We start from the raw sequence: 24,388 nt of genomic DNA, 5'->3' as shown, positions 1-24,388 counted from the left end.
CAGAGGTTGAGCCTGTGCTTAGAGTGCAGGAAGCTCTAGGTTCAGTTCCTGGTGCCAAAAAAAAGAAGAAGAAGCAAGACAAGACAGACCACAACAAAACACCACACACACCAAAAAAAAAAAAAAAAAGAAAAAAGAAAAAGAAAAACATAAGGTTGGTACTTCAATCTAAATGTTATTGAATCAACAGTTTTTCATACTGTATCATGTAAATGCTAAGTGAGAAAACAGTTTCTGTCTTTATGGGACATGTACGTTAGACAAAACAAGACAAAAACTGATGATATGAAAGCTTGCTTTTATTTATTCATTTATTTATTATGCTGGCGATTGACCTCAGGGCTTTGTGTATCTTAGGCACACACTCTACCACTGAGCTGTACCCCCAGGTCTGATGAAAGTTTTTTTTTTTTTTTGTTTTTTTTTTGTGGTGGGCTTGAACCCAGAGGTTTTCTACCCCTGAGCTGCATCCCCAGCCCTTTTTGTTTTGTTTTGAGTCAGGGTCTTGCTAAGTTGCTAAGAGTCTCCCTAAATTGCAAGACTGGCCACCAACCTGCAATCTGCCATTGTGTCCAACCCCCACCTCCAATGAAAGCTTTTAAATGAATATCCATTTTGTCATTGTATCAAGGGAAGTTTGTAGTCTTCAGTGACATTAAAGCAATTGGGAAGAACTTCTTAGCCAAATGGAAGTAGCTTTTAGGAGGATTATATGTGACTTGTAAGGTAAAGTGAGCATTTAAACATGGCAATTTTGAGATTAAAAGATGATGCTATTGAGCTGGGCGTGGTGGTTCACAACTGTAATCCCAGCAGCTCAGGAGGCTGAGGGAGGACAATTTCAAATTCAAAGCCAATCTCAGCAATATAGGTAGACCCTAAGCAATTTAGGGAGACCCGATCTCTAAATAAAAAATGAGGGCTGGGGTTGTAGCTCAGTGGTTGAGTGCTTGCCTAGCATGTGTGAGGCACTAGGTTCAATCTTCAGCATCACATAAAAAAATAAATGAATAAAATAAAGATATTGTGTCTATCTATATTCAACTAAAAAAAAAGAAATTCTTGAAAAAAAAAAAAAGAAAAGAAAGGGTTGGGGATGTAGCTCGGTGGTTAAGCACCTCTGGGTTCAATCTCTAGTACCAAAAAAACAAAGGTGCATAAATAGTCGTGCTTGTGCAAGAGGCATAAACTGAGTCTCTTTTAGATAAATATGGAGTTATAGTGCCTCCACAAGATCAAACTTAGTGATGGGTGCAGTGTCACAGGCCTGTAATCCCAGCTACTCGGGAGGGTGAGGAAGGAGGTTTGCAAGTTTGAGGCCAGTGTGGTGACTTGACAAGACCCTGCTGCCCAAGACCCTACTGCAAAATAAAAAAGGCAAGGAATTTAGCTTGGAACTCAGAGGAAGAATGCTACAGGGTTCTATCCCCAGTTACTCCCCCTGCCAAAAAAAAACCAATCCAAGCTATAGTATGTTGTACTCTTCTCTCTGTTTATCTTGATCTGCAATAGTAACACAAATACATTTCCTTGGAAAAGAAATAATAGGCATTATTATTGTGTGTTCAGTTAAATGGCTATTGCCAAAACAAATAATCCTAACCTTCTGGCTAAGAAGCAACAAGTACTTCAATGAGTCATAAAACAATCACATTGGTACTAAATCTTTGCCTCAAAGGATCTAGAAAATTAGTGAACTGCATGTTTTATACATCACATAGAATAATCAGAAATAGTAGGGGAATTTCAGTCATTCCTGTGAGTCATTCTAAGATATGTGTGAGTTTCTTTTAATTAATTTTAATTTTTATATATTTATTTTTGGTACTAGGGATTGAACCCAGAGGTGCTTAATCACTGAACCACATACCAAGCCCTTTTTATTTTTTATTTTGAGACAGGTTCTCACTAAGTTGCTTAGGACTTTCCTAAGTTGTTGAGGTTGGCCTTGAAGTTGAAGCCTCAGCCTCCTGAGTTGCTGGAATTACAGGTGTATGCCAATGCACCTGGCTTCACTTTTAATTAATTTTAAAATTAAAAAGTAGTTTCACATTACAGAATATTTGGAAGAAATAAACAGAAAGAAACATTTCTTTTTTTTGTTTTTTTTCTACACAATTGATGACATAGCAGACAATATCCATTTTAAGCACCCTTGTTTCACTTTGCATAATCTTCATTGTTAGCATTTTTAAAGAGGTACATATATTTTTTCTTTTTTTATTGGTGCATTATAATTATACATAACAGTGGAATTTGTTATAATATATTCTTACATGCACACAATAAAACAGTATAATTTGATCAATTTCATTCCCCAATACCTCCCCTTTCCCTCCCCTCCCTCCCCCATCCCCTTCTTCTATTCTACTGATCTTCTTTCTATTTTTTAAAAAACTTGCTGTAATTAGTTACACATGATAATAGAATATTTTTTAATAGAATATTTTTTGACACACTGAACACAAATGGAGCATATATTTTATTTGGAGACAGGGTCTTCACTGGTTGATCAGGCTAGCATCAAACTTGAGATCCTCCTGCCTTAGTCTCCAGAGTAGGGAGTACCATGCCCAGTAGGATGATCATATATATTCTTTTCAGATGAAGCTTCAAGGCACTTAGAGGACAAAATAGAAAAGTAATTCCAAATGCTTAAGATATCTGATGTGCTAGGTAACAAGCTGCTTTTAGTTCCCAAGCTATATGTAAAACACCTCAGACATTTGTTGAAAAGTGCTATGGGGCCTGACACTGTGGCGCAAGCCTATAATCCCAGTGGCTCCGGAGGCTGAAGCAGAAGGATTGTGAGGTAAAAGCCAGCCTCAGAAACTTAATGAGGCCCTAAGCAACTCAGTGAGACCCTGTCTCTAAATATTTTATTTAAAAAGGGCTGGGGATGTGGCTCAGTGGTTAAGCGCCCCTGGGTTCAATTCCCAGTATCAAAGAAAGAACAAAAAAGTGCTAGGGGACCCAAGTCCTCCTGTTCCCTGAATCACAGGCCAGTTAACTAGAGGAGAGACAGGTATTGAAACAAGTAAGACTTCTTCATTCAAAAAGCTGGCTCAACGAGAAGATGGAGGACTCTGTCACAAAGTTCACCTTGTTAGAAATCTGATTTAGGAGTGGTTAATTTAGGTGATTGATGGGTGTTCCCAGACAGGTAGATGTCTTTTCACAGTGGGTGGGCCAGATGATGCACATCTGATCCTAATCATGGAGGTGCTTTTCAGTTCTGTGAGTCTCAAGAACAAAGATCATTATTTCCTTGGGCTATTTTTGCCACTGACTAGTTTGCTAGTGTGCAGTTATTACACAATAAACTGGCTAGAGGGTGTAGCTGCCCTGAAGCACTTTTGCTGATTACCAAGCTCCTGGTAATGAAGAAACCAGACTTCACCTGATTATTGTGGAAGACAAGGGTCAGACGAGGTTAACTAGAAAGTGAGGCACAAAATGCAGCCTCTGTGCTGGGCTTCCATTGGCAGATTCCTGGGCTCCACCCACCCACCCCCACCCAGATCTCTTGAAACAGGATTTCTAGGGTGGGACCCTGGAGTCTGTTTCACAGGCCTCTCAATCAGTTGAGAGGATTGTCTATACCCGAGCTCAGTGGTGCATGTGTCTAATCCCAGAGGCTCAGAGGTTGAGGCAGGAGAATCACAAATTCTAGAACAGCCTTAGCAACTTGGTGAGACCTGTCTCAAAAATAAGAAGGACTGGGAGCTGTGGCTTAGTGGTAGAGCCCCCTGGGTTCAATGCTTAGTAGTGAAAAAAAAAAAAAAAAAAAAAAAAAAAAAAGAAGAAGAAAGGAAAAGTTGTCTATTAAAGGCTTCTGGTCACAAATACACCCATGCCCACAGCTAGCTATGAAATTTTAAGTTTAGAAGGTTATTTAATAGCCCAGAGTGGACTGATTCAGATCAACAAATATTTTCTGAACACAGATTGTCAGCCATCGTGCTGGACACCAGAAAAAACAAAGATGAATGAGATGTTGTCCAATCTGCAAGAAGCTCAAGTTTGTAGGAAGATGAACAATCAGCAATGAAATGGTACCTGGGGCACCACTGGTAACACTCATAAATAGAAACAGTGCTTTATTTCCTTCTCTGTTGCTCCCCTCAACCCTTTTCTTCCTCTTCCCATTCTTCTCTCCAGTTTTCTTTTTTGTCCTCTCTTTTTGCCCAGACTTTAAAAATTTCACAGCCTTCTAGCCAGCCCGTCATGCAGCAGACATCCTAAATGTTTGATTCCTGATTCAGAATCATCTTAAGATATTGCTTCAGGAATGCTAAAATTGGGTGAGCTCCTTTAATAAAGTGCTAGGCAAGCTGATGGAGGCCACTGTCTCCAGCTTCTTTAAAAGAGTTGACACTCTAGGTTGTGAAAGGATCACAAATTCCTTTCCCAGGAACACCTCACTTTGCAATAGGACTTGACAATAGCTATCCCATGCAAAGGCAGAATCTCTACTTCCTTAAATCTGAGTTCAATCTGTGACTGACAAAATATATGGCAAAAATGCCATGGTTAAGTTTCTGAGCTAAGCCTCAAGTGGCCATTCTGAGACTGTGGCCCTGGAAAAAAAAAAAAAGTCCACTGGGGGAAACCAGCAACCCCACAGAACTGCCCAGTCAGCCCTCAGAATGATGGCAAATTAAAAAAAAAAAAAACAAAAAAACATGTTATTGTAAGCCACTAAATTTGGGGGTTATTTGTTGTGAGACAGTTTATCTTACCAGTACATTGTCCTTGGAGGGTCAGCCACAGTTGCTCATGGAACAAATACTCTAATAGCTTAAGGAATTATGCTTTTCCATTTGTGGTAAGAAAACTGAGAGGTAGAAAATAAACGAATTAACCAGAAGCTTTCACGCCTCCTCACTTATCTAGTATCATCTTGTTTTTGTTTTAACTTTACAAAATTTGTTTGAAATGTATATATAGTGTCACAAGAAGGTGTTAAGATCATATATAGAGTCTGTTGAACTAAACTGGGATTCTTAAACTATTTTATGTTTCAGCTAAGTTCGGTGTAGTTGCGTATAATTCCAGTTACTTAGGAGGCCGAGGCAGGAGAATTGCAAGTTCAAGGCTACCTTCAGTAATTTATTGAGGTCCTATATCAAAATAAAAAATTAAAAAGGCTAGGAATGGGCCTGAGTTTAATTCCCAATACAAAAAATCTTGACTTCCATTTACTAGTGAGTTTTATTTTGTTTTTATTTAATTCTTTAAAACTTCACTTTGGGAAGTATTTATAAACTTTGAACAAACCAATTTTCAGTACAGCAATATCAGCACAGCAAAAAATGTGTACATTTTCAGCATTGATGAAGTCTTTAGATTACATCCTCCTCAAAACAAATTGTATGTGATTTACTTGACAGTAAAGCTACCCAAATATTTCTGTAACATCCTGGAAGGTATAATAATTGAAACTTTTTAAGAAGGGAAGGCCATTATGTGTAGATATAGAATTGCTATAGTACAACCATCACATTTATTTTACCATCTTAAGCTCTAGGAAAATGGATAATATTTTACTGACAAGAACAAAATGCCATCATAAAGGACATTGTGACTGAGGAAGATTGTATCTGGTTACCCACCCCCAAAATAACATATAATACAAATTTTCATAGTAGGATATGTATTTCAAAATTATATAGCACAATAAATTAACCTAAAGTCTGTTATTAAGGAAGTAATAAGTAAATTATTAAATGGAAAAATACTGCAACAAATATATGTGTATATATATATGACCATCCTAACATGTTCATTCCCAAAGAGATGAAACTATAAGATGATAGTCACAGTACATTGAGATTCTTTAGCATCTTGGGTTCCAAATGTGTCATCTTCTTGGGGGGTCTGCAAATTTCTGAGAGCTTCCAGGCTCTAAGGCTATAAGAAAATTAACAGAGGAGGTGAATGAAGGATCCAAATCAAGAGGAACTTGCTTGGGGCTGGAATTGTGGCTCAGTGGTAGAGCGCTTGCCTAGCATGCGTGAGGCACTGGGTTTGATCTCCTGCGCCACATACAAATAAAAACAAATAAAAGAAAAGTGTTGTGTCCACCTACAACTAAAAAGAAGGATTTTTTTTTTTTTTTAGAGAGGTACTTGCTTGCCTCAAAAGAACTTGTATACATGTTGAATGTTTACAAATTATTCTTTGAAGGAGATGAGTTATGGAGAAAAAAGAAGAATCAATATTTTAATAGAAAAACTGCAATAAAATACCAACACATATTCCAATTTTCTTTCTTTCTTTCTTTCTTTCTTTTCTTTCTTTTTTTTTTTTTTTGTTTTTAGGCGCTTAACCACTGAGTCACATCCTTAGCCCTTTTTATTTTTTATTTTGAGACAGGGTCTCATTAAGTTGCTTATGGCCTCACTAAATTGCTTAAGCTGACTTTGAACTTGTAATCTTCCTGCTTCAGCCTCCCCAGCCACTGGAATTACAGACATGCCTGGCCATATTCCAGTCTTCTAATAAACAAAGAAATGCTCATTAAACCATGTTGAGAAATAGGGGAACAACATGGGGGAGAAACAGTGGGGGAACACAGTTAATAGCTATGTCTCCAAATGTGGATTCACTGAACAAAAATTCAGACTGGATTTAACAGGTAGGTGTCCCTAAGACACTTGTATGAAAGCATAGTATTGTTACAACACTTGTCATAATGTAAGACTCACTTTGTCCATGAGCTTTTGTGTCACCTCTCCCAGCATACTGGGATTCATTTAAAATCACTGACCACAGCAGCCTTTGTCATGATTGCTTTGCTGGGCAGCTGGACTCAGTGGTAGGCCCCGGACCCTCAGCAACTCAGGTGGCTGAGGCAGAATAATGGAAAGTTTGAGCTCAGCCTGGGCAATTTAGTGAGACCCTGTCTTGGAAGAAATAAATACATAAATAGGGTTGGGGATGTAGTTCAGTGGTAAATCACCACTGGATTCAACCCCTAGCACAATAAAAACAAAAACAAAACAAAAAAAACACCAAAATAAACAAGCAAACAAACATGTCTTACTGGATGTAGTGACCGCAGGCCTGTCCTCTTAGCTATCTGGGAAATTGAGGCAGAAAGATCACAAGTTCAAGGCCAACCTGGACAACTTAGCAAGCAAGCCCCTATTACAAAATAGAACTTTTATTTTATTTTTATTTTTTTGGTACCTGGAATTGAATCCTTGGGCACTGAGCCACATCCTCAGCGCTCAATATCGCCCCCCACCCCCTTCTTAAATTTTGAGACAGGGTCTTGCTAAGTGGTTTAGGGCCTTGCTGAATTTTTGAGGCTGGCCTGGAACTTGTAATCCTCCTGCCTCACAGCTCCAAGTAGGTGGGATTATGGGATTACAGGCGTGGATCACAATGCCCAGCAAAATAAAACTTTTTTTTTTTTTTTTTAAGGGCTGGGACGTAGATCAATTTCATTGTGGGTTCCATCCCTAGTACCTTAAGGGGCGGGGCGGGGGGGGGAGGGACACTTTCCAGATAGAAGAACTTACCAAAAATAACAAAAATTATAAAAGCATTTGTATGGTACTCCACACTAAAGCAAAATAAGCACTTTCCTTTGTTCATTACAACTTCCATGAGGGAGATGTTTTGTTTTGTTTTGCTATTATTCTCGCTGCATATATAAGTAAACTGAGACACAGAATTGACCTTTCCAATACCTCACAGGTAGTAAAAGCAGTGCTGTTAGTTTAAATCTTGGGCGTCCTCACCCCACCACACTGACGCAACAAGAACAATACAATACCATAAAATTTGACAGTGATGGCAGTGAACAATCCCATTTGATCCTCACTATACTTTCTTTGATCAAAGTGAGGATGGAGTCACCTTCCTTTCTACACACGAGGTAACTGGGGCTAAAAGGTACAGGACAAATCCACATGGCTGTAAAAGGCAGCTTGTGGAGGTGGAGCTGGCGTCCAGATTTTCCGACTCCACAGTCGCAAGCTCAGAAAAGGCTTTGGTAGCGGGGCCTGCAAATCAAGGATGGACGCGTCGACTGTCACCGAGCGTTTACAGGTACTCTCAAGCTGCTTCTGCCAGGCGGGGCACCAGGGACTTAGGCAGGTCACCAGATCGGAGCCCAAGGCTGCGGGTGGGGCCAGGCTCACAAATAATCTAAGTAGGATCTAGAATTGCTAGGATTTACGAAATACCGGCTTTCGAGTGAGTTCTTTAGTCTCCACCGGAAGATGATTATCACAGTTGAGTGTGGGCAAATGTAGAGGACCCTAGCAAGGGCAGGACCCGCAGCCCCAGTTCCGGCAGCTGGAGTGGGGCCAGAGCGGAGGTGGTGTCAGAGCGGAAATCGAACCCAGAGCAGGGGTTCAGCTTGGGGCTGTGGGGAATTTGTGAGGTGGTCCGCTCCTGGCCGGCGGCAGAGGAGTCCGGAGGTGGCTGGAGCCAGGGCTGGGAAGAGAGAAGGCGCACCACTGAGCTGCCGGACGCACGGATCGCGGGCAAGGACCCGGGCGAGCCTAGGATCGCGGCTCTCGGAAGCGACAGAAGTGCCGAAGTCGCCGTCTGCGTCCTTGCGCGGGAGTCTCGGGCGATGAGAGTGCGCGTCAAGGTAAACGCTGGTCCCGCCACTGTGGGCTCCGCCGGCTCACTCGGCGCGGCCCGGACCCGCAGCCACAACTCCCGCGCGCTGGCCCAGCTTCGGCTGGCACCCCGCGCGACAGGGAGTTTTGGGGGCTTGGAAAGGAGGGCGCCCCCGGCTACTGGGAGAGCTCTGGCGAAGCTTGGGAAAGGAGTGAGCTTGTGGAATTAGGGGAGAGGTTGGTCTCCTTTAGGCAGCCAAACCTTAAACTGGTTACCACTTAACCTATTTTTCTGGACTTCCACACATTGTGTATGAAATGCGAAGTACCATTATTAAGCACGTTGTGTTCAGACGTAGTACAGGATGCTTGCCAAACGTTAGCTCATTTCAGCCAGGTCTGGTTGATAAGAGCATTTTCTCTGGAGCTAGATAGCCTGAATTAGCATCTCAGGTGTACCACTACCAGTGACCTTGGGTAAGTTAGTTCACCTCTGTGGGAGGTTCCTCATCTGGAAAATGGGAGAATACTACTTGTAACTTAAAGATTTAGTGGGACCTTATATGTCGTATGCTCTTAGAATAATACCTAATATATTCTGTAGGTTGTAAGAGATTGTGATTTGTAACTATTTCATGATGAAATAATCCCATAAAGTGTAAGCATAATCACTCCCCCCATTTCTACTAATTTTCCAGTCAAAATATGAGGCTGGGACTGAGACTGTAGCTCAGTGGCAGAGTGCTTGCCTAGCATGTGTGGGGCACTGGGTTTGATCCTTAGCATGGCAAAAAAGTAAACAAATAAAGGCATGCTGTCCATACACAACTACCGAAAAAAATCTTTAAAAAATGAGGCTGTGTGAGAAAAGTAGAATTGAGGTATGAACCTGGGTCAGTGCCCTAAAACACTGAGAACATGGATATTCTAGCTGCACACATGATTGTCATTATTTGTTCTAGGAAGGAGTTGTGAATCACCCTTAACTGCCAAAGTAAGAAATGGGTTATTCAACTACTTTCCACCTGTATACAGATTTTGATATGTGATTTTGACATCTCCTTTGGATTTTGTCATGACTGATAAAGTATTAGAATATTTTGGCTAGACTGGAATCGGGGGCTTGACTGTAAGAATCTGGCTTCTTAGTTAGCTTGTTTCCTAGAGTACAAACATCATACAAGCAGTCTCTCTCCGGGTTTAAAATGAAAATCATTAGCTTTTGCTCTACTAGACCAATGGGCCCATACCCCTAAGATATAGAAGTAGAGCTTCTGGATGGACAAAATAAAATATGATATATCAGAAATATATACATACAATAAAATATTATTCAGTCTTAAAAAGGAAGGAAATAGTTGGATACTGTGATGCATGTCTGTCATTCCAGAAACTCAGGTGGCTGAGGAAGGAGGGGTGCAAGTTTGAGGCCAGCTTCAGCAATTTAGTGAGACTCTCAAAGTAAAAATAAAACAAGGGCTGGGGATGTAGCTCAGCAGTAGAGCATCTCTGGATTCTATCCTGATATAGATCAATTTAAAAAAAAAGGGCAAAGGAAACTCTGACATATAATATGGATGAACCTTGAGGATATTATGCTAAGTTCAATAAGCCAGTTGCAAAAAGACAAATACTTCATGATTCCCCTTGTAATCCATCAAAAGAAGTAAAGTTTATAGAAACAAAGTAGAATGGCAATTGCCAGGGTTTAAAAGAGGGGAATAGGGAAATTGTTAATGGGTACAGAATATCAGTTTTTTAAAACTTATAATTACTAATGCATATTAACTATACAAATAGATGGGTTTCACTGGGACTTTTTCACGCATGCTATGCAAGTGCTCCATCACTGAGCCACATCCATAGTCCTGCACTAAAAGTGTGCTATGCTCTTGTCCACTTTCCCTTCTGCCATCTCTCGTTTTCGCAGTGCTGAGGATCCAATCTAGGGCCTTGCACATGTATTCTACCACTGAGCTATGTATGCCTCCAGATCTTGGACTTTCAGTTTTGCAAGATGAAAGATTTCTGGAGATTGGTTGTACAATAATGTGAATATACTTAGCACTATGGAACTGTACACTTAAAAATGGTTAGGATATGGGGCCTAGTGGTGCATGTCTATAATCCCAGTGGCTTGGGAGGATTGCAGGTTCAAAGACAGCCTCAACAATTTAGCGAAGCTGTAAGAAACCTAATGAGACCGCATCTCAAAATAAAAAATAAAAAGGGATGGGGATATGGCTTAGTGGCTAAGTGCCCTCGGGGGTTCAATCCCTGATACCAAAAAAAAAAAAAAAAAAAAAAGTTAAATGTGCCTGTGTACTTATGTGTTATTTATTTATTTTAGTTCTGGGAATTGAACTCAGATGCTAACTACTGAGCTACATCCCCCAGACCTTCTTATTTATTTTTATTTTGAGACAGGTCATGCTGAGATGCTGAAGGTCTTGACGAGATTGCTTGCAATGCCCCTGTCTCAACCTCTCAAGTTGCTAGGATTACAGGTGTGTGTCACCATGCCTGGCAAATGTTATATATATTTCTACCACAACTTAAAACAAAACAAAGGAAGATTCTCACACAAATTTCCTCATAATGGGATTTGTTTTCTACTTCTTTCAAAATAATGTTCTTTTTTTGTGTGCGTGGAACTGGGGATTGAGTCCCAGGACTCTTGCATGCCAGGCAAGCACTCTACTGCTGAGCTGCATTTCCAGACTTTGAGTTTGGTAATTGAATCGACTTTCAGCTGAGTCTTAACTTTTGACTGGAACACACAGGTTTTCCAGGGTATCAGGAGGGCAGGGCAATGGAGTACCCTTGAAAACTTTTTTCTGTTTGACTTGGCATGAGAGTATTTTTTAGTCCCCTTGTTTGGGGCAGCCCAGCGTCACTTCCCCTTGCTCTTAATGAGAGTTGGCATTTCCTTATCTCTGAAGAAGGAGTTCTTTGGTTATTGATATTACAGGAAAACTCTGAGAATATTTGAGTGTCACAACCAGTTTCAAGCAGTGGGAGGTAGTAGAATTGCATATCATATGATTTACCCATTAGTGTATTAACAGTTGAACAGCCATCATCACGATTTAAAAATATTTATCATCCCCCAAAGAAATACTACATCCCATAGCCATCACACTCTAGTCCTTCCATCCATACCACCCTGGAAACCACTAATCTTTTTGTCTCTGTAGATTTGCCTATACTGGGCATTTTACATAAATGGATGCATACTGCTTGTGGTTGTTTGTGACTGGCTTATTTCCCTTGCCATTAATGTGTCAAGTTTCATATTGTAGCATATCGGGTACTTCTTCTTTGTATTGCTAAACGCTATTCCATTGCATGGATGTATCATAATTTATTTGCCTGTTAGTCATTTGATGGATATTTCAGTTGTTTCTACTTTTTTGGGCTATTATGAATAATGCTGCTATGAACTTTTGTGAACAAGTGTTTGTGTGAATTTAGGTTTTCATTTCTCTTTGGTAGATCCTTAAGAGTGGAAATGCTGGACGGTATGAAAAATCTGTGTTTGGATTTTTTTTGTTTGTTTGTTGGGTACTGGGGATTAGTCCAGGAGTGCTTTACCACTGAAGTACATCCTCAGCCATTTTTATTTTTTCTTTTGAGACAGGGTCTTGCTAAGTTGCTTAGGGCCTCGCTAAGTTGCTGGGGCTGACTTTGAAGTTGTGAACCTCCTGCCTCAGTTTCCCAAATTGCTGGGACCACCATGTGTGGCTTTTGTTTAGATTTTTTGAGGTACTTCCCCAAAGCATTTGTTGCACCATTTTTACATTTCCACCAGCAATCTATGATAGTTTCAATTTCTCCCCATCTTTTGTATTGTCGAATTTCCTTTTATTACAGTCAGGCTAGTGGATATAAAGAGGAAACTTGTGTTTTTGATTTGTATTTTCCTAAGGTCTAATGGATTTGAGCATCTTTTCATGTGCTTATTGGCCATTTGTAATCTTCTTTGGAAAACTATTTAGGTCTTTTGGGTAGAATTTATTTTTGATCCAGCTCTTAAGATATTTTTCCTGAAAAATGACATCCACACAAAAGTCAGTATATAATATCTTAGGGTTCATGATTCCCCTGATAATACTGTGAGTCTGACTTCTAGAGAGAACATAGCAGGGTCTTTCCTCAAAATTTTACCTGCTTGATTTTACTCATTACTACTATCAGGGATCTTAGTGGACTTGTGTGATAATGATTCAGGAAGATAATTTGCAAACCCTAAGACATTACTTTTAAGACAAAATTCTTGACACTAAGGGTTCTCTGAAATAAGGGGTTCAGTGAGCTGTTACAAATGCTAGTCAGAAAAGGACCCAGTCCTGGAACAATTCTGCAACTATCAGCAGTTGGAAATATGTCTATTGGAGCTAAGAGTCAAGAGCATTTTTATAACAAATGTGGGGAGAGTATAAACTGTGTTCACTGAATCTACATTGGCTGTAAATAAGAGGGGCAGAATTTGGGGAGGGGATGAGAGTCCATAAGAAGTACTTATTACTTTTGGACTGGTTGGGGTTAGTAATCCAGATGTTCCTATGTAAGAATGGGTAGTGGCACTTGGAATCAGCTGCCTAAGGTCTAAGTTATGGTTATATTATACATTAAGGAAGAGGAAGCAGTTTTTGCTGTTGATGATGATGATCTTGGCTCATAGCTTTAACTGATTAATTTACCTTATTTTCCTGCCCCCATTCTCTGGCCCTTATGATTAAATTTAAGACATCAGAGATTGAATTAACCTTTCTCTCTCTCTCTCTCTCTCTCTCTCTCTCTCTCTCTCTCTCTCTCTCTCTCTCTCTTCCTTTCTCTCTCTTTTTTTTCTTTCTCTCTTTCTTTCTTATTCTACTACTTCAGGGATTGATGTTAGCACGAGAATTTTTGTTTTGTTTTATTTCCAGTTGGGGCCTTGCTATATTGCTCAGGCTGGCTCAGAACTCCTGGGCTCAAGTGATCCTCTTGCCTCAGCCTCCCAAGTCGCTGGGACTGCAGGTGTGCATCACTGTGCCTGACTTGGTATTGACACAAGTTCTGCAGATATCTGATGGTGAAGTGGTTACTGAGGGCACAGACATAAGTCAGACTTCCTGGGTATGAATCTTAGTATTACTCCCCCCACCCCCAGTAAGGAAGATTGAACCCAGTGGTGCTCTACCACTGAGCTACATCCCCAGCCCTTTTTATTTATCTTGAGACAGGGTCTCACTGAATTTCTCAGGCTGTCTTTAAACTTGTGATCTTTCTGTCTCACCTTCCTAAATCACTGGGATTACAAACATGTGCCACCACACCCAGCCCCCAGTGTCACTTTAATAAACTGATGTGTCTCTGGGGCAGTTTATCCTCTCTTTAGACTCAATGTTCTTTTTCATACCTTGGAGATAATAATTGAACCCAGCTTCTCTTGGGCAGATTAAGTAAGTTAATAAACAAAATGCTTTGTATTGTGCAGGTGGGCACACAGAGAGTATGGAATATATGGAATAAATTGTTACCCTCTTATTAATATTTATCCTGCAGACTATGTTGACCTGTGAATATAAAAAAAAATTTCCTTCTTGGAGGAAGTAGATATCCTCCATTGATCTTTTAAGGACCAAGAAATTTTTTTTCAATTGAAACTTGTAATCTCCTCAGGAAAACCAGTTTTCTTCTCCGATGGGTTTAATCCACAGAGTACTTTACAGATCCTTGGCCTGTATCAGTTAATCCTCTCCAACCTCTGTTAACACTGTCAGTATCTGCTTCAGGGGGATTTTAAAGTAAAACAAACCAAACACCAATCTTCAACCTATATGAACTAGAAAAACTCAATCTTCAGAGCAGGCAGCTTTGCTGTTTGGCCCAAGGAAAGGCATGTAAATATTTTTGGATTAAATTAGAAAAGAGAGTCCAAAACATTTTTTTCTTTAAGTTTTTGTTTTTGTTTTGTTCACTGTGGTGAGCGTTGAACCCAGAGCCTTGCCTATGTTAGGTGAGCACTCTATCATTGAGCTACTTCTCCAGCTACCTTGCTTTTAAAAATGTATTCATTTATTGTTATTATTGTTGTTGTTGTTACTGAAGACTGGATGCAGAGGCACTTTTCCACTGAGCTACATCACCAGCCCTTTTTATTTTATTTTGAGACAGGGTCTCACTGGCTCTGTCCTTGTCCCCAATGCCAATCCAATAATGAGGACGTGGTTATGAGAAAAAAAGAAAAAGAAGTTTTATTACTTTGCTAGCAAAGGAGAAACACAGGGGACTCCTGTCCCAGAGGCTGTGATTCTGCCCATCAGGGGAACAGGGGGTTTTAAAAGAGTTGATTCAGAAGAATCCTGTTTCCAGAGATTAGGGAGGAGAGATTAGGAAGGTCAGGGAAGAAAAGATCAGGGAGGAGAGGATCAGGGAGGAGAAAAAACATGTCAATGTGAGAGCAGCAAGGGACATATTCAAAGCATAAAGTGGATCACCATTACACTGCCTCAGTCTCCCAAGGGGCTGGGATTACAAGGCACGGGCCACTCTACCTGGCCTTTCCTTTTAAAAAAAGACAGTTTTCTCTATGTGGCCCAGGCTGGCCTCGACTTTGTGGGCTCAAGAAATCCTCCTGCCTCAGCCTCTGTAGTGGCTGGGACTACAGATGTTCTCCACTGCACTTGGCTCCAAGGATCCAAAATCATAAAATTTAAAACTTTGCCAGGTGAGGTAGTGTACCTATAATTCTAGCTACTCAGAATGCTGAGTCAGGAGGATTCTCAATTCAAAGCCAGTTTCAGCAACTAGGTAAGGTCCTGTCTCAAAAAAAAAAAAAAAAAAAAAAAAAAAGAGTCTGGGAATGTAGGAATGCAGCTCAGTGGCAGAACACCCTGATTCAATTCTCAGTACTTAAAAAAAAAAAAAATCCTTGGGCTGGGGATGTGGCTCAAGTGGTAGCACACTCGCCTGGCATGCGTGCGGCCCAGGTTCGATCCTCAGCACCACATACAAACAAAGATGTTGTGTCTGCTGAAAACTAAAAATAAATATTTAATATTTAAAAAATTCTCTCTCTCTCTCTCTCTCTCTCTCTCTCTCTCTCAAAAAAAAAAAAAAAAAACCTTTCTAAAATTTTAGGATAAACTTTGGAAAGCAAACAAGAAGGAGTTGTAAATTGGCGTAAGACTTTATAGATTGGACTTTTTTTTACATTTTTTTAGGTGTTAGTGGATCTTTTATTTATTTATATGTGGTGCTGAGGGTTGAATCCAGGGCCTCACACATGCAGGTAAGCGCTGTACCACTGAGCCACAACTCCAGACCTATAGATTGAATCTTAATTTCTACAGGAAACAAAGAGGCAAGCTACTTGGGTTTGAGTTTCTCAAGCTACTTATAGTTACTTCTCCAGCTACCTTGCTTTTAAAAATTTATTCATTTATTGTTATTATTGTTGTTGTTGTTTGGTACATTCCCAACATGTTTGAGTTTCTCAGCCTACTTATAGTTACTTTCCGCAAGTGGGAAAGCATTTTGGAGAAGAAGTTCTTATCCTGGAGACATTTAGAAGAAATTGCATCTTGCTGGTGGGCACTTGGATTTAACAACCAGCCAGCTGAAGAGCAGGGTTGACAGGTGAAGAACCAGGAGCTCTGCATTCGGAGGGAGCCCTCCAAGGCCTTTTCTCTGGGGATCCTGTTACTGTGAGTGTCTCTTTAAGGGAAGATCTGGGGTAAGGTCCAGGAGGAGCCGTTACTGAGAGGTTCTGGAATCCTGTGTTTAATAAGTAGAGACACTGTGGCAACAACGCTCCCTTCTCCTTCCTGAGTGGCAAGCAAAGTTCAGTCAGTCTCTAAACAGCAGCACTGGGACTTTGAATATCAAGTGTAATAGCAAGAAACAGAAGTTGGGAAACTTTAGCCTAGTAGATAATATTTCATATCTGCCAACCTCTGTTACTCACAGGATTCTTGGTGTCCCACTGACAGATTTCTGAGTCTCAACTTTCTGGACCACAAACATCTTCCTGTTGTGTGTGATGTTGGGAAACTGAGGCAGGAGATCACAAGTTCAAGGCCAGTCAAGCAATTTAGTGAGGCCTTAAGCAATTTAGTGAGGCCCTGTCTTAAAAAAAAAGGAGGGGACTGGGGGTGTGGTTTGGTTAAGCAGCCCTGGGTTTAATCCCCAGTATCATAAAAACATCTTCCTCTTAGAATTTGGGGGGAATTAATTATTCTGGATGTGAGATTTCTTTTTCCTGAATAAAGTGACTGACTTGAATCCTACTCTACATCTTTAATTTATATTTGACAGGATAAAAATTTTAAAGATTTTTTTCAAGAGCTTTTATCTTAATCTCAGAGCTGGGGTATAGCTCAATGGTTGACCTCATATTCAGCAGGCCCAATGCCTGGGCTGAATCCCCAACACCAAAATAGAAAACAAAACAAAACAGAACAAAACAAAAAACAAATTAACATCTCAAAGATTTCTGTTAAAATAAGTTAAATATTTTAAAGAGCAAATTAATTTTTAATTTTTGTATTTTAAGATAAAATTCTCAAATTTTAAGATTAAAAAAAAAAAAACCCTAAGATAATAAGCAGGGAGCCGGGAGTGGTGGGGCATGCCTGTAATCCCAGCAGCTGGGGAGGCTAAGGCAGGAGTATCTCAAGTTCAAAGCCGGTCTCAGCAACTTAGCAAGACCCTATCTGTAAATAAAATATAAAAAGGACTGGAGATGTGGCTCAGTACAAAATAAAAATAATGATAATAATAATAATAAAATAATAATAATAATAGACATGGAGAATTGTTACTTGAAAATTGGTGGAAATCTCTTGGCAAAAGATTCTCCCACAGTTGTATGTTGTGGAATCAAGTCTATGATACCCTCTTGGAAAATTCTTGGACAAATAGATTTAGAGGAGTCACAGAGAGTTTATCCCTGCTGGAGAGTCACAATACTTGCACATATTTGTATGGCCACAAAACATTTTCTTTTCTCCTGTGTAATTCTTTTGTTTAGCAGGATATGCTTTTGGAAGCACTGGGTAAACTCTTGTATATGTGACTAGCTAGGCACAGGGGATACCACAATGTTTTCAGGGGCACAAAGTGTAGTGGGTCTTAAGAGATCATATCAATGTAAGGAAAGAAGGGAATGAAGGAAATAAAAGGAGTCAACAGTGATACAGAAATAAAAGTGTCAACAGTAAGTGACACAGGTTAGTTACGGACAGACCTGGGGAGCGAGACCCAGAGGACTGAGACCTGTCTTCTGCTTAAGGTAGATAGAGGAGGGAGGAGATTTTTGCAGTTAAGCCATTGCTAGAAGGGTTATTAAGGAAGGGTTCTTGTGGTGTTGCCTTCAGGTGTTTTCAGGATTTCGGTCCCAGGTAACAATTTCCTTTCCTTGATGATAGAGCGTTTAGGGTTTCTTAGCATGATGATGGAGTATTGATGGGGTTTAGGTCAGGCTGAGTCAGAGTGACCATGAAGTGATCCTTGTTCGATGGATTTGTTTAAAAATGGCACTGCCCTGTCAAGTTCTTTCTAAGAGTCAATGCATGGGCTGGGCACAGACATCTGAGAGGGTATGTGGAAGGGGAACTTGATTCAGATCTGGGAGTTTCCAGAAAGGTCTTCTAGAAGACATGATGTCTAAATTGGTGGAGAGAGAAAGGGAGTGTAGAGTATAGTAGAGAAAATAGCATGTAGAGAACACCTGGAGGTAAATTCAGACACTTCCAAATTGTTTAGTAGTTATAGAATGTAGAGATTGAAGCAGGGAGGAGGAAGGGATAAGGCCAGACAGCATAGGCAGTGGACTATGAACCTGTGGAGGTCTTTTAGGGTTTACCTTGAAGACAATGGCCAACCATTGGGAGGTTTTAGGTGAGAATGACTTATTTACTTATTTACTACAAGAAGATTACAGGGTTTATTGCAGAGAATGGATTGAAGAAGAAAAAGCTGGAGGCAGAAAGGCCTGGGAGACAATTTAGGCAAGAGTTTATGGTGACTAACTGTAGTAATGGCATGAACTAGGATAGTGGCAATAAAGATACAGAGACAAGAGCAGATAGAGAAGGCAGTATTCCTTGGTGGTTGATTGAATGGGAAGAATAGGGAGGAATTAGAGTGATGCCCTGTTTTTTAACTTGGACACTGAGTATACTGAGTATACTGAAGAGCCCTTAGGGAGTACAGGTGGGTAGAAGGTTTTGGTGGGGGAAATGATAGGTTAAATTAGCAATAAATGCTTTTGTTCCTTGGTACCTAATCAGCTAAATTGCATATAAATGAGCAAACTGCCCATCGCCACAGGGCAGTAAGAGACCATGCACCTTGGTCTTCTAAGTCCTTTCCCTACTTCTCAATTAATACATGACTTCCGTAGTATAAGCAGAAAATCAGAGCATTCTTTTCATTGAAGTCTTCTAGTCTTCAGTTGTCTTTATTGCTTTATTGGTACTGGGGATTGAACCCAGGGGTGCTTTGTCCACTGAGCTACATCCCTAACCCTTTTTTAAATATTTTATTTAGACAGTGTCTCACTGAGTTGCTCAGGGCCTCGATAAGTTGTTGAGACTGGCTTTGAAATTGTGATCCTCTTGCCTTAGTCTCCTGAGCTATTGGGATTATAGGTATCCACCACTGTGCTGGGCTCCAAGCCTTTTTATTTTGTGAGATAAGATCTAATTAAGTGGGCTGGAGATGTGGCTCAAGTGGTAGTGCGCTCGCCTGGCATGCGTGCGGCCCGGGTTCGATCCTCAGCAGCACATACAAACAAAGATGTTGTGTCTGCCGAAAAGTAAAAAATAAATATTAAAATTTTCTCTCTCTCTCTCTCTCTCTCTCTCTCTCTCTCTCTTTAAAAAAAAAAGATCTAATTAAGTGCTGAGGTTGCCCTTGAATTTGCAGTACTTCTGCCTCATCCTCCTAAATCCCTGGGATTACAAGCAAGTGATGCTATGCCCAGAAATAGCATGTTTTCAAAGGTGCGCTATAGATATTTTTCAACTTCTGAACATTAAAAGCATTGTGGGAAGTAGATTGATCTCCTGGCAATAAGGATTTTGTTCATTTATTTTATTTGTTATTACCATTATTTTTACATGGAAGGAATTTTGTCATCTCAAAATTCTTTTGGAAGGAAGTTGGGTATGAATAGTACACAAATATTTTAGTTCCCTGAAGGAATAAAGTGCATTATACTTAGTGTATTCATGATTGCTTGAAAGTTGCTAATAATTCATATCTTTTGCTTATACATTGGTACCCCTCTATAGAGGGCAAGATGTTAATGTTTGAGTTGATTTAGAAATTTCACTTATAGATTTGTATTCTGTAGTAATAGAGACACATGAAAGCTATGCTTTCATAGCCATTTTGCATAAAATGAAATATAACATGGATATGCATGAGTAGGTAATTGGCTAAATAAATTATGGGGCTTCCATACAAAGGAATACTGGTCATCCCCAACAAGAATGAAGCAACTCTATATATTCAGATGTGTAAGATTATTACTGACCATTATTAATAAGTAAAAGAATAGCAAAGCAGTGTGCATAAGTTACCTGTATTTATGTAAAAATTTATTTGATATATGCTTATAAATTCATAGAGTATCTTTAGAAGAATGAACAGTGAATGAACAGTTAGCTTTTGAGGAGGGAAGTTGATGGATGGGATGCAGGAGTTGGAGGGAGGCTTAACTTTTCCGGTATCATGCATTGTGTCTTGTGGATTTTGTACCATTTACAACATTGCCTATTTTTAAAAAATTGCTATTGCTGGGTGCAATGGTGCAGGTCTGTATTCCCAGTGACTTGGGAGACTGAGACAGGTGGATCACAAGTTTGAGGTCAACCTCAGCAATTTGGTTAAACCTTGTCCCAAATAAAAAATAAAAAAGGCTGGGTGTGGTGGTGCACACCTGTAATCACAGTGGCTCTGGAAGCTGAAGTAGGAGGATCCCAAGTTCAAAATCAACCTCAGCAATTTAGCAAAGCCCTAAGTAACTTAGCAATACCCTAAACAGTTGGAAATTACTCACCAGGAAGAACAAGATTTCTCCATTTTGCTGAGAGAGATTATCCAGAGGCCAGAGATGAAAGCAAATATATCTTGATTTTTTTTTTGTTTTTTTGCATTGACCCTGTCTCAACATAAAAATAAAAATAAAAAGCTCAGTGTAAAGTGCCCCTGGATTCAATCCCCAGTATCCAAATAAATAAATATACAAATACAAATAAAGTTATTTTTATTTGTATATTTACCCCCAATTCTTATTCCCTTAGTCTAGATGTTTGCAGACATGAATATTATGAGGAACGTGCTTTGAGGTTCACCCATCAGGGAAATCCTTTGACTATTGTATTGCAGAAGTATTGTATTCCCCATAGGATGTCCAATGGGATACCATTAGTTTTCCCCATCTATATTAAATTTGGTGATGCTTAATTGAGAAAGCATTTTATATGCTCTTATGATCTATAGAACATACTCTGGAAAGTGCATCATACTGTGTCATGGTACTGCTAGGAGCTGGTTCAAAAAGAGACTTGGAATGTGCATGTGTGTCTCCCACCTTCTTTTCTCTCTCTGGGTAAGAGGTAAAAGGCAACCTTCAGAGATAAATGGGCTGTGACTTTCTGTAGAATATAGTTTCTAGGGTCTTGGGCAAAATTACCAAGTACAAATATTGTCAGTATCAGAAGAGGAAGAATTTTCAAGTCTGAACCCTTTTTTTAAAATACATTTTTTTAGTTGTTGATGGACCTTACACGTATTTATATGTGGTGCTGAGAATTGAACCTAGTGCCTCACATGTGCTAGGCAAGACTTTACTACTGAGCCACAACCCCAGCCCCTGAACCCTTCTTCTTGATGGTTCATGCCATCTCTTCACACCCAACCCCACACCAAGATCTCTTAAGCTATTTTCATTCTCTCTTTATCTTCACCTCTCTCTTCATTGACTTCTCCTTTGTCTGTGAGTACGGTCTTACTTTTCTTCACATAAAATAAACTTCCTCTCAACTTCACCTGTAAAACATGGTGTGAAAGACTTCTGATATTGGTATTAGAATCTGCTCCTATGTACAAGGGAATAAATGTTATTAGTCATACAATTATGAATATTACTTTAGGTACAGCACACAAGAAATTTAGCACAGCCCTTGGCATATAAAAGGCTTTGTAAATGCTGATTTTGCTTTATAATGTTGATTTAGTGGGTATTGTTTTTAATATTGCTTCTCCCAAGAGTGTCTTTCACCATCTCCCTGCCTCTTCTCTTTTACAATCCAGTTCCTGGATCTCTCCCATTTGGTTTGTTCATCATGGACAAAATTACCACCATCTTTACTTTCTTTGCAGTATTAATCACAGAGGAAGTATTTCTTTGAAATTTCCTACTTTTGTATGATACATACATTTTTCTTGAAGAGAGGCCTCTTTTCCTATTTCAGCATCACCACTAATAACTCTGTTCTTTAGTCCCTGGACTGTTCTGCACCTTTAGGCTTAGATGTTTCCTGAAGTACCTGACTCCTTCATCTTCTCTATTCTCTGCTTCTCAGTTTCCAAAAGGGTTTTATCATCACCTTAACAAGGATGCTCCTGAACTCTCCAGGCCGAAACCTCTGTGTTTCTAACTAATGTGGAATTCCATCATCCCCGCTCTTGACTTTCAAGGATTTTCCTGTATCCCATGTCTTGCATGAAGACTTCCCATGTGTCTGCAGAAGGCAGAAAGGATTCTCTTTCTACAGATTTTTCCCCCCACATTTTTTATTGGGGAATTATAGTTGTCTTTCTACAGAGTCTCATGAACCTATGCTTGTGCCATATATTACTTAAGCCCTCTCATGGTATCTACTTGTAGATAGAAGTTCTTCTGTTCTGGTTTGATTATTTGGACATTACTTTATTTATTTACTTATTTACTTTCAGTGCTGGAGACTGAACCCAAGACTACCTTACACTTGCAAGGTGACACTCTGCCACTGAGTTACACCCAACCCTTATTTATTTTATTTATGACAATAATTTGAATTGTCAAAGTATTTTTTTTGATGAATGATTAAAGCTCTTGTTCTTATAGTTATCAATGTTTTTGTCTTTTGGTGATACTGGGGATTGAACCCAGGGGTCTCTACCTCTGAGCTATATCCCTTTTTAAAAAAAAAAATATTTATTTTTTAGTTCTAGGTAGACACAATATCTTCATTTTATTTTTATGTGGTGCTGAGGATCCAATCCAGTGCCTCATGCATGCTAGGTGAGCGATTTACCTCTGAGCCACTACTCCAGCCTTGGGATGTCATTTTAATGACATCTTTAGGAGGGGGGTGTGATATGCTCTGAAGTCATCTGTAAGGTTAAAAATAACATGCATTCAAAATGATCCTTGAAAAGCTCCTTGCCCATAAAGTACAGTAAGTACTTGATGATCTTCATTGGGAACTGCTTTTCCCTCTATGTTGGAACTTTTTTTTCATTGAGACCAGATTGAACAGGTGATCATGAAGTACCAGAATCTATTCACTTCACAGACTAAGACATGCTTTCATGTGAGAATTGAGGCCAACTAGGGAATGATGGATTCTCTTCTCCTCTCCTCACCTCACCTTGGGCCTGTATGTAGTCACTTGCTGGCAGCAGCTCTCCATGTGTGGTTCAAGGATTCCTGAAAGTCCCTGAAACTCTTTCAATGGTCCTAAAAGTCAAAATGACTTTCATAATGGTACTGATATGAGATTTGCCCTTTAATTAGTTCTTTCATGAAGGTACTTTTTCTGAGATTCAGTGATGAATCCAAAAAATTCTAAAAAGTTCATTAAAACACTTTCTTTGGGGCTGGGGTTGAGGCTCAGTGGTAAACACTTTCTTAGCACATGTGAGGCACTGGTTTCAAACCTCAGCACCACATAAAATAAATAAATAAAATAAAGGTATTGTGTCCATCTACAACTTAAAAAATTAAAAAACCCCAAACCTTTCTTTGTCCAACTACATGTCTATGTGAGGCCAATTTTCTTATATACTTCAACCCAAACTATTCAAAAATAGACTGAATGCAGAAGCAAATATGAATACCTAGCTGTCCTGTTCCAGAAATGAGAGATTTGCAGAATTGCAGGACAAGGCCCTTCTCCCCTACTCCTGCCCCCCACTTCCTTTTCACCCTCTCTTCCTCCATCTTCTTTACTGAGGGTTAAATCCCGGAGTGTTCTACCATTTAGCTAGTTTCCTAGTCCTTTGTATTTATTTATTTTTATTTCTGAGATAGGATCTCACTAATTTGTTGAGACTGGCCTTGATTTTGCAATCCTTCTGCCTCATCCTCACAAAGAGGACTACAGGAGTGCCACTGTACCCTGAAGAAAATGCTCTTCTAAACTTTAAATGTTTTTTTTCTTAAAAATGTTATTTATGTTAACGTGTTTTAGATTAATCATTATTTTTTTTTAAATTCACCAGTTAATAAATACTTTTAAAGTCCCAATTTTAATTTCTAATATGGAAAATACTGGTAGACTCAATTCAAAGTTTTTTGGGTGTTGTTGGTAATTTTTATAAGTATGAAGTGATCCTAAGTCCAAAACATTTGAAAACTGTTGCTCTTGGGGATAAGAGACACTGGAATGTGGAATGGTCACTAAATTGCCCACAGTGTTAAAATTGTTTCTGCCTCACACTTCACCTTCTAGTTCTCTCTCACATTCTTTCAGCAAAAATTTTGGAATTGTCTAATTAAATATGTGGTATGTGTACCCACCAATTTTTTTTTTTTGTCTCTACCG

General features: G+C 39.5%; 1 protein-coding gene across 2 annotated transcripts in view; it reads left to right on the top strand.

Moving 5' to 3' along the window:
* Positions 1-8,028: 8,028 nt before the first annotated feature.
* TRPM6 (transient receptor potential cation channel subfamily M member 6) overlaps positions 8,029-24,388 on the top strand; it is a gene marked incomplete at both ends in the record, with an annotated part of 135,088 nt that continues 118,728 nt past the window's right edge. Inside the window, one exon of one of the 2 annotated variants that reach the window (XM_081262351.1) lies at positions 8,029-8,061. In XM_081262351.1, coding sequence (XP_081118477.1) covers positions 8,029-8,061 — 33 coding nt within the window. Of the gene's footprint in view, positions 8,062-8,515; positions 8,612-24,388 lie in introns of those variants that run through there. The other variant, XM_081262350.1, reaches the window with a different exon arrangement.

The sequence above is a fragment of the Spermophilus citellus genome (genome assembly GCF_964194105.1).
Source record: "Spermophilus citellus genome assembly, chromosome: 2".
NCBI lineage: Eukaryota > Metazoa > Chordata > Mammalia > Rodentia > Sciuridae > Spermophilus > Spermophilus citellus.
Note: the sequence above shows the minus strand (reverse complement) of the source record. Positions and strands in the feature narration are given on the sequence as shown.